The 19,805-nt window shown below is 45.7% G+C and overlaps 1 protein-coding gene across 1 annotated transcript in view; it reads right to left on the bottom strand.

Annotated features, from left to right (window-relative positions):
• Nucleotides 1-19,805, bottom strand: part of ANKRD45 (ankyrin repeat domain 45) — a 94,821-nt gene that overhangs the window by 28,147 nt on the left and 46,869 nt on the right. The window contains exon 4 of the mRNA XM_088482187.1: nucleotides 11,374-11,468. Coding sequence (XP_088338313.1) covers nucleotides 11,374-11,468 — 95 coding nt within the window. The remainder of the gene's footprint in view (nucleotides 1-11,373; nucleotides 11,469-19,805) is intronic.

Genomic DNA, 19,805 nt, shown 5'->3' on the forward strand with positions numbered 1-19,805 from the left:
TGGTTCGTATTGGAGCACTCCATTCTGAACATCTTAAGTTCTAAGTGATACCCAAGGCTACCCATGAAGTTATTCTAGGATTACCATGGTTACGTCAGCACAATCCCAGGATTGACTGGTGCACTATGCAGGTTCTCTCATGGAGTACAAGTTGTCAGGAATCTTGTCTTTCCAAAGTACGACCGGTGAGGAAAAAAGCATCATCAGTACTTCCAGCAATTCCTAAAGAATACCAAACCTTTGCTGATGTATTTTCTGAAAAATAAGCTAATGTTTTACCTCCTCACAGAAAATGGGACTGCCCAATTGATCTACTGCCAGACAAGATGCCTCCTCGTGGTCATACTTATCCCTTATCCCTGTCAGAGACCAAAGCCATGTTGGAGTATATCCAGGAGAATCTGGAGAAAGGATTCATTCGACCTTCCACTTCTCCTGCTGAAGCAGGTTTCTTTTTTGTTGCTAAAAAAGATGGGGGGTTAAGACAGTGTATAGACTACAGAGGCCTTAATGATATTACAGTTAAGAACAGATATACACTTCCATTGATTAGAGAATTATTTGATAGAGTCAAAGGATCTATCAGATTCTCTAAGTTAGACTTACGAGGGGCCTACAATCTTATCCGTATTCGTGCAGGAGATGAGTGGGAGACTGCTTTCAATACAAGAGATGGACACTTCGAATATCTTGTCATGCCCTTTGGGTTGTGCAACGCACCTGCTGTTTTCCAAGGTTTTGTCAATGAAATTTTCAGAGATCTGTTGTACGTTTCCGTAGTTGTCTATCTAGATGACATTTTGATTTTCTCTTCACCCCTAGAGGAACACCACAAACATGTAAAAGAAGTCCTGTCCCGCCTGAGAAAGAACCATCTCTGCTGTAAATTAGAAAAATGTGTCTTCAGCGTTCCTACTGTACCATTCCTTGGCTATATCATCTCTGGTTCCAGTCTAGAAATGGATCCTAAAAAAGTTCAAGCGATTTTGGACTGGTCTCGACCTCAGACAATGAAGGCTGTTCAGAGACTTCTCGGATTTGCCAATTATTATAGACGTTTCATCAAGGGATTTTCATCTTTAATGGCTCCCATTACAGCTTTATCCCGCAAAAATGCCAACCCTGCTCTGTGGCCTCCTGAGGCAGAAACAGCCTTTCAACTTCTAAAGCAGGCTTTCATAACAGCTCCAGTCTTAAGACAACCTGACTTGGATAGACCCTTCCTGTTAGAAGTGGACGCATCTTCAGAGGCAGTGGGAGCTGTCCTCTCCCAATGATTTGAGGACAATCGAATCCATCCATGCGGGTTCTTTTCTAAGAAGTTCTCTCCAGCTGGAAGAAACTATGCCATAGGAGAACAAGAACTTTTAGCCGTTAAATTGGCATTAAAGGAATGGCGATACCTTTTGGAAGGGGCTAATTTCCCCTTTACCGTCTTCACGGATCATAGGAATCTTCTGTTCTTGAAAAATATCCAGTGTGTGAGTCCTTGTTTGGCCAGGTGGGCAATATTTTTCTCTCGTTTCCAATTTACTTTGACTTTCCGCTCAGGAGCTCTCAACCAAAAGACTGATGCCTTGTCAAGATCCCTGTCCTGTGGCAACAATTCTGAGATTCTGCGTAGTACTCCAGTGTTAGAGTCGAAAGTATTTGCTGCAATAGAGCTACAACCTCCTACTTTGAAAACTTTTGTGGCCCCAGAGTTAAGGAAGCAGCTACTTACATGGGCTCACTCTTCACGGTTCACAGGTCACTCTGGCATTCAGAAAACACTGGAGTTCCTAAGAGCTTATTGGTGGCCATCAATGAAAGTTGACGTACTGGAGTTAATTTATTCCTGTACCGTATGTGCACAGCACAAGTCTCCTCGTCAATCCCCAGCTGGTGAACTTTTACCTCTGCCCATTCCATCTCGTACGTGGACACACCTCTCTATGGATTTTATAACAGATTTACCAAATTCTGATGGCCATACCACCATCTGGGTCGTGATGGACCGATTTTCAAATATGGTTCACTATGTACCTCTGAAGAAATTACCTTCTGCATCGGATCTGGCTCATCTTTTTGTTCAACATATATTTCGTCCCCATGGACTTCCTACCGAGATTGTCTCGGATCAGGTTGTTCAATTTGTAGCGAAGGTTTGGAGAGCAATATGTTCTGTTTTACAACTGAAATTGAATTTCTCTACGGCTTATCATCCGCAAAGTAATGGATCTACTGAGAGAGTAGATCAGGATCTCGAGACCTTTTTAAGAATTTTCATGTCTTCCTCCCAAAATAATTGGTCTGAATTTCTTCCTTGGGCTGAGTTTGCGCACAATGCTTCTTACCATTCCTCCACAAATCAAACTCCATTCCTTATTGTGTATGGTCTTCACCCTTGAGTCCCTGAATTCCGGAGTCTGGCTGTCTTTGAAGTACCGGCTGTGGCACTGTTTGGAAGTTTGCCTCAATATGGGCCCAAGTACGCACAAAAATGGAAAAGACCTCCTCACGTTACAAAATTCAGGCAGACAGGAAGCGAAGGAAAGTGCCTCAAATGCAAATCGGGGATCAAGTTTGGCTATCTACCCGTAATTTGCGCCTCAGAGTTCCATCAATGACGTTCGCTCCACGATTCATTGGACCCTTTTCCATTACTGAAGTAATTATTCCAGTTTCCTACCTTCTTCAAATTCTTCCTACCTAAGAATCCCTAATTGTTTCCACATATCACTACTCAAGCCGTTGATTCTCAACAAGTTCCTCAAAGTCCTTCCAGTTCCTCCCCGTGTCCAAACTGAGAGAGGTGTGGAGTTTGAAGTGTTCCAAGTCTTGGATTCCTGTGTCAGAAGGGTTGCAATATCTTCTGGATTGGAGAGGCTATGGCCCGGAAGAACACTGCTGGACTAATGCCCAAGACATTTGTGCTCCTACACTCATCAGTAAGTTTCACTCTGCCCATCCAGAGAAGCCTGGTAAGTGTCCTGAGGCCACCCGTAGGGAGGGAGGTACTGTCACGACCAGGGTTTCCCGGCATAGGGGACGACGGGTATTACCTGTGAGAGCACTGTGGCGTGGTCCTTCTGGCGGAGGGGCTGGTGTCTGGCGGCAGGCACTGGCTGTGCAAAGTGTTCCGCGGGCACTATGCCATTCTGGCCGGGCTAGGTCTGGTGGTATTTCCGTTCCACTCTGGTATGGGTGCCGCCATCTTGCCTCTGGTCATGTGACTTTGCTGCCCCAGTCCTGGAGTGTCACATGCTTTCCCACCTATCACAATCTGCACTGGGTACTTAAGGGAGTTCAGAGCTTCCTATAGTTGCCAGTGCAACGTGTTTCACAGCGTAACTGTGAGAGAGTCTGTGTGCCTTGAATTATCTGTCTGTTTAGTGCTACCTATGCTCCTGCACCGCTGTGCCTGCTTCCAGTCTCCTGTCAGAACCATACTGCATCTGCTATTTACCCTTTCCCTGCCAGAGGACCTGTGTCTACAGTTAACCCTGAACCTGCCCTGTCTCCATTTACCTATCTCTCTGATTCCACTCTGAGCCATCACAGTTCTACTTTCCACTTAATTCCATCAGCTGTTACCATTCTAATTACTCCATAGCCCCTCTGGATTTTACCTCACCAGTATCAATCAGTGACTGTTATCCTGTCTGCAGCCCTGCAGTTATCATTTGGATTACAAAGACTTTTATTATTTCTGCCACTACCTGGACATTACCTATACACATTACAATACAGCCTCTAGTCATCACCTTCCTCGTTATACTCTGGACTTTATTTTATCTGTATACATGTCTGCAACTTCACCTATTAAAAAACCCACTTTCCAATTTAAATCCGGTCAGGTGTCTGCTCCTATTTCCACCCGGGTCCACAACAAACTCAGGTACTAGCAACCTCTTTGTGTGTACCTTCTGGACCATGGGAAGATATACCACCAGATTTCGTTCCTGACTTGCCATCTAAGTGATATTCTAGTTTTTGTGGGCCGTTTTTCTAAAATTTCACATTTTGTACCTGTAGTACTGCTGTTAGCACCTCAAACTGGACGTCTATTTATTAAACATACTTACAGAGTACATGGTTCCCTAAATAATACTACTTCTGATCAAGGTCCTCATATCACTTCGCACTTTTGAATTCCTTTTGTAATATTTTGCAAACAGAGACTAAGCTGACCATTGGATACCATTCTCGAACAAATGGGCAAACTGAACAAGTTAATCAGTGTCCAAAAAAGATCCCCATTACAAATAATAAAGTCTATATTATGTCCGTAGAGAACCAGACACATGTTGATCCTCGACCTGGCCCAACCATAGGTTAACATAGCTCGGGGGAAATCTGGTCCCAAAGGCCATTCCCATCACCTGGAGATAGTGTCAGAAAAAAGGAAATAGAGAGTTATGGTAAGAACTTACCTTTGTTAAATCTTTCTTCGAAGTCCATAGGGACCACATGAAGACCTACATTGGACATTCTACATTCTACATTGGAACCACACTGACAGTGAAGAGACATGCAATTTCAATGAGGCCAGGCATAGGCCGAGGTCCAATCCAGGTTGAAGGAACGCCAGGATGACAGTGAAGAGACATGCAATTTCAATGAGGCCAGGTATAGGCCGAGGTCCAATCCAGGTTGAAGGAACGCCAGGACTCTGGAAATTCAAAATACCTGAGGGTCGTAATCTCTAGTACGACACCACTGGAAATATGTATGCCACAATCTGTGGTAGATCCTGGCAGAAGCAGGCTTATGCGCTCTGAGCATCATGTTGGAGACAGAGCTACAGAATCCTTTGGACCTTAGGAGGGATGTCTCAAGAGCCACGCCATCAAAGACAGACGATCCAGGTCCAGGCAAGGACCCTGAGACAACAGGTCCGGACGTTGAGGCAGTTGGAACTGAGTGTCGATGGAGAGACTCCGAAGATCTGAGTACCAATGGCGTCTGGGCCAAGCTGGAGCCACCAGCAGGACAGTGCCTCCGTCTTGCTTGAACTTCTGAAGAACCCAAGGAAGAAGGGAGACTGGAGGAAATAGGTACGCAAACCGGAAGGTACATTTCACTGACAGAGCATCCACCAAGCTTACTTCAGCATCTCTTGTTCTGGACCCGTAAACTGGCAGTTTGTGATTGTGCCGGGAGGCCATGAGGTCCACCTCTGACGAGACCCCATTTGTCCACTAGGAGTTGAAACACCTCTTGGTGAAGAGACCATCTCCAGAAGCATGTCGTGACGGCTGAGGAAGTCTGCTTCCCAATTGAGAACTCTGTTGAAATGGCTGGGAGATGAGATTCTGCCCATGTCAGAATTTGTGACACTTCTGTCATTGCTGCCCAACTTCGAGTGCCTCCTTGATGGCTGATGTGAGCCACTGTGGTGGCGTTGTCGGACTGAACCTGCACGGGTTTTCCGTGAAGAATGTGCTTTGCCGTCATTTGCTGTACACAGCCCGAAGTTCCAAAATATTGATAGGCAGGCTGCCTCGACCATTGTCCACCGGCCCTGAAAGGAGTGTGGAATGGTCACTGCGCCCCAGCCCCGGAGACTGGCATCCATTGTTAGGATTGTCCAGTCCGGGATCCAAAAGGGACGACCCTTGGTTAGATGAGACGTCAGTAGCCACCATGGAGAGAGACAGGTGCACCTCTGGAGAGAACACATCATCTAAGCCCTGATCCGGTGGGGTAATCCGCTCCACCTGGAGAGGATCAGCCCCTGCAGGGGCCTGGACTGAAACTGTGTATATTTCACCATGTCGAAGATGGACACCATTTATCCTAGAACCTGCATCGCCGAGTGGACTGACACCTGGCGACTGCAGAGGCATCTGCGTACTCTTTGCTGTAACGTGGAGATCTTTTCTGGAGTCAGAAAGATTCTCTGCTGGTGAGAGTCCAGAAGGGCCCCCAAATTAACAATCCTCTGTGAGGGAATTAAGGAGGACTTTTTCCAATTGATTAACCACCCGTGCGCCAGTAGAAAAGCAATTGTCAGTTGCAAGTGGTGGCGAAGCACTACTGGAGAATTTGCCAACAAGAGGCAGTCGTCCAGATATGGTAGTAGCCGGATACCCTGACTCTGCAGATGGGCCACCATGACAGCCATAATTTTGGTAAATACCCTTGTAGCTGTGGATAGGCCAAAGGGCAGCGCCCGAAACTGTGAGTGTTACTGCAGTATTGCAAACTGTAGATAATGCTGGTGAGAAGGCATTATGGGAACATGTAGGTATGCGTCCTGAATGTACAGTAAGACCATATAATCCCCTGGTTCCATAGCCAGTATGATGGAGCGTAAGGTTTCCATCCTGAACCTGGGCACCCTGAGGAATTTGTTCAGAGATTTGACGTTGAGAATAGGCCGATGAGGCCCACTCAGTTTCTGAACCAGAAAGAGAGTAGAATAATAACCAGTCCCTCATTGAGATAGTGGAACTGGTACAATTACCCCTGCTTGCAGCAAGGACCATATGGCTTTCTGGATCTGCAAGGCCTTGTGCTTGTCCGAAGGAGGATCTGTGCAGAAAAACTGGTGGGGAGGTCTTCGAAGAAATGAGAGAGCGCACCCGAGAGACCACTTCTCTTACCCAAACGTCCTTGGTGGTTTGACACCAGCACTGGGCAAACTGAAGAAGACGGCCTCCCACTCTGGGGTCCCCCAGAGGGAGGCCCTGCCCTGTCAGGTTGAGGGTTTATTCCCTGGTTTGGAGGCAGGACTTCTTGTGCTCCAGGCTTGTTTCTTAGGCATGGCGGCCTTCTTGGCAGTGTACTGTCTAGGAAAGGACTGCCCTTTGAATTTTCCTTGGGGGACGAAAGGACCTAAAGGAGGAGGTTCGAGACTTTCAAGAAGCAGATGCTAAAGGCAGAAACGCAGATTTTGATTTGCCAACGTCTCAACAATCTTGTCCATGTCTGGACCAAACAAAATCTCCCTATTATAGGGAAAGGCCTCCAGGCCTTTCTTAGAATCGGCATCTGCGCTCCAAGAACGCAGCCACAGGGAACGGCGAGCAGACACGACTGCGGCTGAGACCCTGGAGGTCAGTAGACTAGCATCCAGGGCGGCCTCACCGATATATGCAGTCGCATCCCGGATGTGGCCAACCAGTGACACCTGATTCTCTGGAGCTTCCGAGGGGAAGGAGTCCTCAAGTGCATCGACCCAACTCTCTATAATCTTAGATACCCAGGAGATAGACATGGAAGGGTGGGCAACAGCTCCTGAAAGAGAGTATATTGATTTCAGGCAAGTTTCCACTTTGCTATCTGTAGGATCTTTCAAGGAAGGGATGGAAGACATAGGTAACGTTGCACTTCTAATCAATCGTGTAACGTGGGATTCCACTGCAGGGGGTGATTCCCACTTTTTACAATGAGCCTCAGGAAATGGGTAACATGAGGCCAAATGTTTTTGAGGTTGATACCTCTTACCAGGCGATTGCCAGGCAGCAGCCATGTGATCCACTAGCTGATCTGACAGAGGGAATACTGCCGAAGTCACCTTTATCTGTTTAAACATAGGGTGTTTGGATTTAGGGGCTGGCTCGTCACCCTCTATAACCAATACGGACCTGACCGCACGCACCAAGGCAGGAATATTAATCCTTGACTTAGTCTCCGCCTCTTGCAAAAGGGAGTCTGGGTTAGAGGCGTCAGCCACTTATCTGTCATCAGATGACATCTCAAACTCTGATATTTGTGTGGATTGAGATGACAAGAAAGGACGCTTAGCTGGCAGTACAGGTTTCTCACTCTGCAACATGGTCTGCATGGCCGTAGAGTAAGCTGCCAGACTCTGCACTGAAGTAGAGAAAACATCCACCCATGGTGGAGGTATACCCTGTGGTAATCCCGTTGTGGGAATGACAGCCGGCTGTGACACAGGAGGGGTCTGCATAATTAGCGGTAGTCCCTGCAAGAGAATGACAGGCTGCTGTGGTAACCCCATAGGAGGAGAAGCAGCCGGGACTGCTAGACGCCCAGCATCTGAGAAAAGACTGCCCAAGGGGGCTCCTGTACGGATGTCGTGGGGTTTGAGATACCTGGTGGATTATAACATCACACATAACCCATTCCGAACCAAATCCTCCTCACTGAAACCTGCAGTACATAATCTGCATTGCAGAATGGGTACAGAAATGTGTTCATTACCCTTGTCGGACATCTCTGCAGAGTAAGATAACACACAATATGGCACTGGGTACAATGCAACCCGAGTATGTACTAATACTAGCAGGGAAGCAATATACTGGTCCTGTCCTATGCTTGGGTAAGCTGCAGGGACCTGCTGCCTAAATATGGCACATCTATATATAATAGAAAATACAAGGAGCTGGTATAGAGCGCCTACTGTGCTTATATAACTTATTATAAAGTGCTAGCAATATAAAGTGATTTCGTGCAATTAAAGTGCTAATGCCAGGAAACTAATATCAAATTACCATTATCCTTAAATAACTATGGAATTTTTTATACAGTGTATAACTTATAAAATGACAACGGTCTGTATGACTAAAGTGCTATTGCAGAGATCCTTCAAAGATCATTGACTGAATTAATAATCATAACATTCCATAAAAATGTGCAAAAATGTATAAATAATTTAAAGTGTAAATCAATAAGAGTGCAAAAAATCATTTAAAATAACATAAAATAGTTTTAATCAGACACAACAAGAGATATCCTCCTACATGAAGGATAAATTACATAAAACACATAAAACCATGGACAAAAAATGTGTATATATAAAAAAAGGGACTATAAATTTATCAGAATAAATAGGAATAAAAAATCGTAGCTTATCTGATAAAAATGGCAAGTTCATAAATGGAAAGAGAATAGGAGCCTCTATATATAATATGAGGTTATGTATGAACCACCCTAACAATTAGGGCATGAGATAGAGAAAGGGTACAGCCATATCCTGACAGATAGGAAATGCTAGCACAAGTCACATACAATGCAGGAATTACTGCAAATTGGCACTATACTCAACTACACAGACTCAGTGTCTGGTAGGAAATAGTGCTACATACGCTGACCCTGGGGAGAGGTATGTAGGAGGGACCGGACCACACGCTGTCCTGGGAGATAGGCGACTGCACCATGAAGAAAATGGCGGCTGGAGACCTCAGAGGGGACGTGGCCAGAGGAGGAGAACAGCTCAGAGAAGCCAGACCTCAGAGAAAAGGTGCCCTGAGCTGAGGGGAGGAGCTGCTTAAACAGGGAAGCTGTCTCCCCTAGCTCATTATTAACCCCTGGGACACTAGTTTCTTGCACCAAAATGTCCCTGGTGGTCTAGTGGATCGCGATAGCTGGAGCCTGTGTCCACACTCAGCCACTTCTGGTCTGTCCCATGAGGTATCGACTGCCTTAACACGCGGGTCACCGCCTTACCTGTCCCCCTAAAGTCCCATTGCAGTCTGGGTCCTCTCCCGGGGCCATGGCTAGCGCTGACCCCCGGAATGCCCGCCAAGATCTCCAGATCGGTACTGGCCCCCGCAGCACCAGAGGGGTGACGGAGCGGCAGTGCAGACGTCCCTCGGACAGTCTGCTGCTGCAAGCTCTAGTTGAAGAAACGATAAAACAAATCAAATCATAAGAATAATAGCTTAAGGGCTGCCTAAACAGCCCCCCTGTGTAATGGTGACCAGACTGTCCCGGGCACCAACGAAACTGAGGTGCCTCGGGGGCGGGGTATAGGGAGAGTGGACCAATGCATCCTGGGAGCTGAAAGCTTTTAATTGTGTGGTGCCCAGATTTAGTTCCATCACCTACACCCCAAGGTCTCCCTGTGGAGCCTATGGACCCTGAAGAAGAAAGATGTGTTTACGAATAAAGAAAATAGCATCAAGAATGAAAGTCCTGCGTCTCTCCGGGAGGTCACCGTCAGATCAAAGCACTGTTGGTTTGAAAAATATTAGTACAAAGACTCCACATATCTAATGTAAGGAAGGCATATGAGTCTTTCCATTCAAGATCTTGAGTAAGTAAAAATGGGTGGTGTCTCAAACGAGTGACCTCAATGAGGAGACACGAGGTTAAAGAAAAAAGTCAACCTAACAAGAAAGATTAACAGAAAGAAAATTAAGGCCAGAAATAATGGAATCCCCAGGAGCTGAAGTGAGGGATTTGTGTATTTTGGGAAGGTGATAGTAAGTAGGAAAAGGGGGGAACAGGAACCGGAATTCCTCCCTGGGAAGACCCCATCAAGTAAAACATCTTTAAGAAGTGTTTGGAGTTCAGAGAGATGTGAATGGGTTTGTTGGCAATTTGATATCAAATTGTGTATCTTCCAATTGTCTCAGTGCTTCTTGTATATAATCTGAATTGTTCTGGATAGCACGTCCTCCACCTTTATCAGTCTCTTTAATTATGATGGAAGAGTCTCTCATGATATTGCATAAGGCCCTTTTCTCCCATTTGTTAAGATTAGTTTTAGGGAGGGCTTATTCTTGGCACACACAGTTTTATAGCCATCAAGGGTGGTTTTATAGACGCTTTATATATTTGTACTTTTTGACTTAATAGGGAAGAATTTCAATTGTAATTTAAATTTCTCTTTGTTGATATTAATTTCATAAATGGTTTTGTTTTAGCAGGGGTAGTTTCTAGATGTCCTTCTTCCATAATTCAGCAAGTGTAATGACTGCAGGTAAACCACTAGAAGAATGGGAAAGGCATTTTCATCTAGTCTCTTTAGGGTCTGTTTGGATATTTCCTGGATCTGCCTCTGCTACTCCACAGAAAGAAACCCTGCATAGCTCATCATTTGATAAATAGCCTGTGTGGGAAAGCCCTGTTGCTGCCCAGATATGCCACTGAAGTGGAGTTGTTACTGAGATACGTATGACTCTGAACAAAACAGAGTTTTGCATTAGCCTCATTGTGAATGCTGAGAATATATTGATATTTTATATATTATTAACAAGAAAAGTTTTAATTTGATATGTTATTAGTGGCTCATTCCTCTTTCTGTTCCCCTTTAGGTTGGCATAATGTGGTGTACATATGTTTTTCATGGCATCCCTGATAAATGGCCTCTTTTAAAGCCACTTGCATGAGAAATACTACATCTGTTATTATAAAATGTAGCATGTGCACATCAAACCATGCTGTCCAGCTGCCACTGCGTGTGTCATGCACGATAGGTGTGATGTGCAAACGCACACCGCTCCAATTGGTGAGAAGAAGCCTGGGTACAGGGGGTGGTAAGTATAAGGCAGGAGGGAGCAGTGGGGATGGGAGTGGGCAGGGACAGGGGAATAGGCTGTGGGGGTGGGGCGGCCGAGTCCATTTCTATTACTAGTATCTCCATATAGGCAAACTAAATGTAGCATAGACAGCAAAGTATTTGTAATAGTCACATACCTTATCTTCTTTATGTAGCTTCCCTTGAACCTTCTCAGGGTCTGATAAAGTATGCTGTATGAAGTGTATGTATGACTTCAAGGCCAGTCTAGCTTCTGTACGAGAAACACAGCACAAATTATATAGCAATATAACTGAGATGAGCTCAATAATTCTACTTCATCAAATCAATTGCAGAGATGGTGTCACTAACACACTGACTAGTACAGCCAGCTCACAATTTCTTAGTCAACTTTTTATCTTATGTGCTGCAATACACGTCCTTAACCCATACTTGCCTACTTTTGAAAAGCATTTCAGGGAGATTGTGAAAGCAGCACCTATGAGTGCGTGTTACAGTGGGCGTGTACTGATAAATCTGAGAGGTGTGTCCTAAACCTGACTTACATCCAAATGTAAACCCAGCCCAAAAGCAGTTAGTAAGATCTGTTTGTTGATGAAAACACACTGATACATTACAGAAATTCATAGGGATCATTGGCCCTGATTCAGAGCCAGACGCTCTGACCAGAGCGCTCGCTCTGAATCAGGGCCGTCCTATTTAAATGTGGAGCGGCCTTTTGGACGCTCGCATAGCTGTGGGTTACCACCCACAGCTTATGCGAGCGTCCATGATGATGGTCGAGATGGTCAAGACCATTGCGACCATTGGGCTTGCGACGAGACCCTGCGGTAGGGTCTCGCTGCCGCAAGCCCTGGAGTGATTTTGGCTCTATCAGAGCCAAAATCACTCCCACTGACATCACTAGTGATGTCAGTGGGGCCGGACCCAGACGGTAGGCGTTCCCATGGGAACGCCTCCGTCTGGCAGCCACGCCCCCGGCACTCCCACCAAAGGGGGCGTGCTGTCACTCACCATCGACAGCACGCCCCCTTTGGTGCGAGACCCGGAGCGACAGCTTGGCTGTCGCTGTCCGGGGTCTCGCGCATGCGCACGACGGAGCCCCCTCCGTCGTGCGCATTGGGGTAACATCGACCCGCTTGCGAGCGTCCTGCCTTATAATAACCAATGTGCCTTATAATAACCAATGCAAGGAAATTACATTAATGATCCCATTTGAATGTATATATATCTCTGTTTTTTAATATAACAGCTTCATAATGGGGGTAAGGATGAAATGAGGGAGATTGCTAGACTCTTCAGGGAGACAGGGAGATTGCTACTAATTCAGGGAGTCTCCCTGACAATGAGGGAGAGTTGGCAAGTATGCCTTAACCTTCCCTGAAAAAGGAAATTATATAGAAAATCAAAAACAGAACAGAGTTTATGCCAAAAGAACGGAGTTGCAAAACAATATAAACTGACAATACTAGTTTCCTGGTTGCATCACTATATTGCTTCTATTCTATATGAGCTTGTGCCTTAGTAACAGCTCATTATACTCAGATGTGTATTCTGTACACAATACCACCACCCTCATCCAACCCAACCACGCGCACACACACTCTGAGCAACTAGACGCAGGCATGACTGTGGAGATCGGAGCTTAAAGCATCCTGTCCTTAAGCTCTCTAGTCTAGTTTGCTAGTAAAATAGGTTTATACATATAGTTGGCAGGTGGTTTTCAATGACATCAGATTGCAGTTCTTTGTAGTTTTTACCTGTTTTATAACCTACTATACATTGTCCCGAGCATTACATGGGATTACCTCCCTGTCTCAGGTCACCCTCCAGTGTGATGACCTAATTTATATAATTTTTATAAATACAGTGGACTTTAATTATGAGTTCCTATTCATTTAGGAACAGGAGTTCATAATTCCAGTCTATGGCTTAAGTTGGTCGTTGAAGAGATCCATGATCTAGAATCTGATGTATTTAGCAATGTCTTGAAGATTGTAATTAAAATATGCATATTACTTTACTCATTGTAGCTCCATTTTCATAAAAATACTACACTATAAGCACCATCCTCTGGTGTTTTTTATATATATTATTTTATATAATGTACTGCATAATAGCCACTATGACTGCTCAGTTTTAACCCATGTCTTTTGATAATATAGCATCACACCTCCAACGCTGCTGCTTGAAACTGACATCACAAAGGATTAAATGACATCACAGAGGATCCTATGCAACATAAAAATCATGTGTATTGTTTGAAAGGAGAGAATGCCATAAGCAACTTGGCAGCAAGGTTTTTAGGACATTTCTTCTCCTGCAGTGGCATTTTGGGGGACCTGGATCAGCCATCAGTTCTTTAGGAATGATTCCTGCACTCCATAATCTTTATAGAGACTTATTAACACAATTCGTTCCCACAAAGCGTTCAGCATTTTCCCAACGTCCTTTGTGGGCTACTAGTGGGAATGATTTTCTTCCAGGAGAAGAGCAAGGACTAATGGAGCCACAAAGCATAGGAAAAAGCTGCTTTCTGTCTTATTTCCTGAATCACTTGTATTGGATGAACCAGTCTGTACCCTGCATTATCATCTGTCTTACTGCCCTAGGTGAAGCTATGTACAGTCTCTGGACATACTGGACAAAACCCAAACGTGAGGTGAGAACATTGAAAAATATATACCAGAATGGGATATCGCAATTTTTGTAATTACTTCACTCCAAGAAATATAAATAAAAACTATTTTTATATTAATACAAATTTTATATTCAGTATCTAATAACTAGATGAGATACCGTTTTAAAAATTGACACACAAATAATAGGAACAAGTATAAGGAAAACCAAAAGGCATTTATTATTATTTTCGAGCTGTTGCCTGCGGCTTCGCCCACATTGAATACGCTTCTGCCAACTTTTTTTTTTATAATTGAGGTGTTCTATTTGCATTGTTTGCATAGGGGCCATGTCGTGGGAGTGGCCCACGTGACCAGCAGCACTATACAGACTGGTGGCAGCAGCATCTTCACCCACCACTCACACCAATGTCACTGTGTGCCCTGTGCACAGACTGCTATGTAGCCTATCCTATTCACCCACCGCTCACACCAATGTCACTATGTGCCCTGTGCACAGACTGCTATGTAGCCTATCCTATTCACCCACCACTCACACCAATGTCACTGTGTGCCCTGTGCACAGACTGCTATGTAGCCTATCCTATTCACCCACCGCTCACACCACTGTCACTGTGTGCCCTGTGCACAGACTGCTATGTAGCCTATCCTATTCACCCACCACTCACACCAATGTCACTGTGTGCCCTGTGCACAGACTGCTATGTAGCCTATCCTATTCACCCACTGCTCACACCAATGACACTGTGTGCCCTGTGCACAGACTGCTATGTAGCCTATCCTATTCACCCACCACTCACACCAATGTCACTGTGTGCCCTGTGCACAGAATGCTATGTAGCCTATCCTATTCACCCACCAGTCACACCAATGTCACTGTGTGCCCTGTGCACAGACTGCTATGTAGCCTATCCTATTCACCCACCACTCACACCAATGTCACTGTGTGCCCTGTGCACAGACTGCTATGTAGCCTATCCTATTCACCCACCACTCACACCAATGACACTGTGTGCCCTGTGCACAGACTGCTATGTAGCCTATCCTATTCACCCACCACTCACACCAATGTCACTGTGTGCCCTGTGCACAGACTGCTATGTAGCCTATCCTATTCACCCACCACTCACACCAATGTCACTGTGTGCCCTGTGCACAGACTGCTATGTAGCCTATCCTATTCACCCACCGCTCACACCAATGACACTGTGTGCCCTGTGCACAGACTGCTATGTAGCCTATCCTATTCACCCACCACTCACACCAATGTCACTGTGTGCCCTGTGCACAGACTGCTATGTAGCCTATCCTATTCACCCACCAGTCACACCAATGTCACTGTGTGCCCTGTGCACAGACTGCTATGTAGCCTATCCTATTCACCCACCACTCACACCAATGTCACTGTGTGCCCTGTGCACAGACTGCTATGTAGCCTATCCTATTCACCCACCACTCACACCAATGACACTGTGTGCCCTGTGCACAGACTGCTATGTAGCCTATCCTATTCACCCACCACTCACACCAATGTCACTGTGTGCCCTGTGCACAGACTGCTATGTAACCTATCCTATTCATCCACCACTCACACCAATGTCACTATGTGCCATGTGCACAGACTGCTATGTAGCCTATCCTATTCACCCACCACTCACACCGATGTCACTGTGTGCCCTGTGCACAGACTGCTATGTAGCCTATCCTATTCAGCCACCACTCACACCAATGTCACTGTGTGCCCTGTGCACAGACAGCTATGTAGCCTATCCTATTTAAGTGAACGCGAGCCCAAAGCACCTCTCCCTCACCCTTTACCGGCCACGTGCATGGTGCCACACCTATCTCTTGCATTGATTATGTCAATACATTTTGTTTTTGTTATTGGTCCGCTTTAACTTGATGGATCGAGATGAAACAAAAAGCAGGTTATTTATAGGCGATTCCCCTACAAAATGATGCAGTTTTCATGACAATCAGTTTAGTAGTTTTTGCGCCAACGTGGGACAAATGACCTACACAACGTTCTTATTATATTAGTATAGATTACCAGTTATTTATATAGCGCACACATAACACATATTCAGCAGCGCTTTACAGAAAGTATATTTGGCTATTCACATCAGTCCTTGCCCCAGTGGAGCTTACAATCTATATTTTATTTTTTTGTTTGTGGAAGGAAACTCACAAAAGTATGGGGGGGGTACATAAAAACTCCACACATATATGGCCATGGTGGGACTCGAAAACTGCAACTATCTGTGCTGCCCAAGACATATCTCAAAAGGACAAATGCAAGTTGTTCTGATTACAAATGATGCACTAACTTGCTATTCGGTATATACAGGGCTATTTTTCTGGAAAAATAGGTTCAGGAACTGTGGGTGGAGCTATAGAAATACAATTATATACTGTATATATATATATATATATATATATATATATAATATGTCATACTTGCTAACTCTCCGTGATTGCCAGGGAGACTCCCTGAAATAGCAGCAATCTCCCTGACTCCCAGAATAGTCTAGCAATCTCCCTGATTGCACCCTACCCCCATTGTGAAGCTGTTTTATATATATATATATATATATATATATATATATATAAATAAAAAATAGAGATATATACATTCAAATCATACATGCCTACCCTCCCGGTTTTCACGGGAGGCTCCGATTTTTCGGGTAACCCCCCGCACCCCCGGTAGAGTAGGCACTTCTCCCACAGTCTGCCCACTTCCTAGTGAAGTGGGCAGAATTAGGGAGAATTTCCATGGCGATCGCGGGTCTCCGAGTAGGGGGCGGGGCTTAATGATGCGATTCTTCATGAATCACGTCATTTAGCCCTGTCCCCTATGTAAATGTGTGCCAATCGCGGCTATTTACCGTGAATGGGACGGGGCTTAATGACGCAAACAGTCAGGCCCCACCCCCGTCATAACTCACTTGCTTCTCCTCCCTGGACATCTCCCGGGGAGGAGAAATTAAAAGTAGGCAACTATGATTCCAGTGGGATGATTAGTATCATTTCCCTGGATTGGTTATAAGGCACAATGATCCCTATGGCTACATGCATTTTCTAAAAAGTATCAGTGTGTTTTCATCAATAAATAGATCTTACTAACTGCTTTGGGGCTCATTTACATTTGGATGTAGGTCAGTTTTATGACACGCCTCTCAGATGTAGCAGTACACGCCCACTTTACCGCCGCGCTCATAGGTGGTGCTTTCACAATCTCCCTGAAATGCTTTTTCAAACGTAGGCAAGTATGATATATATTATATAAATATGGAAAGTACATTTTGGCCCAGGATATTATGTCATAGTTAATGAGAGGTTCAGGAACTGAGGGCCTGATTCAGAGCCGGACGCTCTGACCAGAGCGCTCGCTCTGAATCAGGGCCCTACTACCTAAAATTGGAGCGGCCTCCTGGCCGCTCGCATAGCTGTGGGTGGACACCCACAGCTTATGCGAGCGGCCAAAAAGATGGCCGCGATGGTCATGACCATCGCGACCATCGGGCTTGCGACGAGACCCTGCTGTAGGGTCTCGCTGCCGCAAGCCCAGGAGTGCTTTTGGCTCTATCAGAGCCAAAAGCACTCCCACTGACATCACGGTAGGCGTTCCCATGGGAACGCCTCCGTCTGGGCAGCAACGCCCCCGGCACGCCCACCAAAGGGGGCGTGCTGTCACTCACCATCGACAGCACGCCCCCTTTGGTGCGAGACCCCGGAGCGACAGAGTGCCCGTCGCTGTCCGGGTCTCGCGCATGCGCACGACGGAGCTCCCTCCGTCGTGCGCATGCCCACTAGGGCACCATCGACCCGGTCTGAATCAGGCCCTGAGTTCCTGCTTGTTCCTGCTGAAAAATAGCACTGGGTATATACGTATAATAAAGGTTTTGCTCAGTGTAAATTAAAAATCTCTTTTTAACATATATAAATGTGTCCCTAAAAATGAGACTTTAGTAAGTTTTCCACTATAATATGCTCTATAAATATGAAGTGACATGCAACAATTTCAACCACATCCCCTTTGAGTTTTCAGTTGTCGCAACATTAGTTAGTTTACAATTGTCTATTCAAATTGTTTGAATTTTACATATTCTTTACTAAATCTCCAGTACACTGCTAATATATTTGGAAATCAGCAGCATTGTCTGGAGTCCAAAGGCTGCTTAATTCCAGACCAGTGGTGTACTGGAAATCCTATGGTTGGCATGGCGAAAGTGGTGTCACTGCCAGTGAATCCATGACTGGCTCTCGCTTCTGCTACAGTCTTTTCCGTCTCCTCTGTATTCTGGCCACTGGGGTACTGATAGCATTAATAATAATACAAAGTGAGCAACCAGGTAAGGGGGGAGGAGGATTAAGACAAGGAAACTGTAAGGGGGGAAAATAAACGTAGGAGAATGAACAACTGAACCAGACATAAAGATAAATAGACGGACGAACTGGAGGAAAAGATCATGATGTATGTGGCTGCATAGTACAGACGTCAAAGAGCACAGCAGTTTATTAAACTCGCTCTAAGGGTCACACAGGGGCTTAGCTAGTTCTACATAATCACAGAGTGAAAGGTTACAGATAGGTTGCTTCCTGCAACGGGTCGGGTATGGGATGCTGGCGCTCGGGATCCCGGGGGTCAGAATCCAGACGCTGGCAGCCCAACCAGGTTACATTGCCGACAACTAAAATTTAAATACTTCTAACCTCACCCCTAAACCCCCCTCCCCAGTGCCTAAACCTAACCCCCCACCCTAGTGCCTAAACCTAACCCTCCCTCTCCACACCATAAACCTAACCTCCCCCACGCAGCCTAACCCTCACCCTAACCCCGGTTCTTACCTTCGGGATTCCGACGGTCGGGATGCTGGTGCCGGTATTCTATTAAGTGTTGGGATTCCAGTGTCGGCATTCTGACCGCCAGAATCCCAGCTGTCGGGATCTGACCACATCTCTCCTGCAACTACCAATACGACACACAGAGGTCCTGCAGTGGGCAAGATTGTGTCTCTGCCCACAGCGTAGAGGGACAAGGTAGAATGATAACACATTCATTTTCTCTCTTTGGGGGAGATGCACTAAGCCTTGAAAAGTGAGAAAGTACCAACTAATCTGCTCCTAAATGCCATTTTTCAAATACAGCCTATAAAAGACAGTTAAGAGCTGTTTGGTTGGTACATTATCGCTGTCCACTTAATCAGTTTTCAAGACTTAGTACATCTCCTAGGCTCCAGGTAGCTGAGACCATACTACCTTGCAGTAATTTCTAGTGATGACCTGGGGACTCATTTGTGCGGCCGGTAAGGGGGGGAGAGGGCTTTGGGTCTGCATTCACTTGAATAGGATAAGCTACATAGCAGTCTGTGCACAGGGCACATAGTGACATTGGTGTGAGAGGTGGGTGAATAGGATAGGCTACATAGCAGTCTGTGCACAGGGCACACAGTGACATTTGTGTGAGTGGTGCGTGAAAAGGATAGGTTACATAGCAGTCTGTGCACAGGGCACACAGTGACATTGGTGTGAGTGGTGCGTGAAAAGGATAGGTTACATAGCAGTCTGTGCACAGGGCACACAGTGACATTGGTGTGAGTGGTGGGTGAATAGGATAGGCTACATGGCAGTCTGTGCACAGGGCACACAGTGACATTGGTGTGAGTGGTGGGTGAATAGGATAGGCTACATAGCAGTCTGTGCACTGGGCACACAGTGACATTGGTGTGAGTGGTGGGTGACTAGGATAGGCTACATGCCAGTCTGTGCACAGGGCACACAGTGATATTGGTGTGAGTGGTGGATGAATAGGATAGGCTACATAGTAGTCTGTGCACAGGGCACACAGTGACATTGGTGTGAGTGGTGGGTGAATAGGATAGGCTACATAGCAGTCTGTGCACAGGGCACATAGTGACATTGGTGTGAGTGGTGGGTGAATCGCTCAT

This window comes from Taudactylus pleione, unplaced genomic scaffold (genome assembly GCF_031769625.1).
Source record: "Taudactylus pleione unplaced genomic scaffold, aTauple2 ptg000017l, whole genome shotgun sequence".
In the NCBI taxonomy this organism is placed as follows: domain Eukaryota; kingdom Metazoa; phylum Chordata; class Amphibia; order Anura; family Myobatrachidae; genus Taudactylus; species Taudactylus pleione.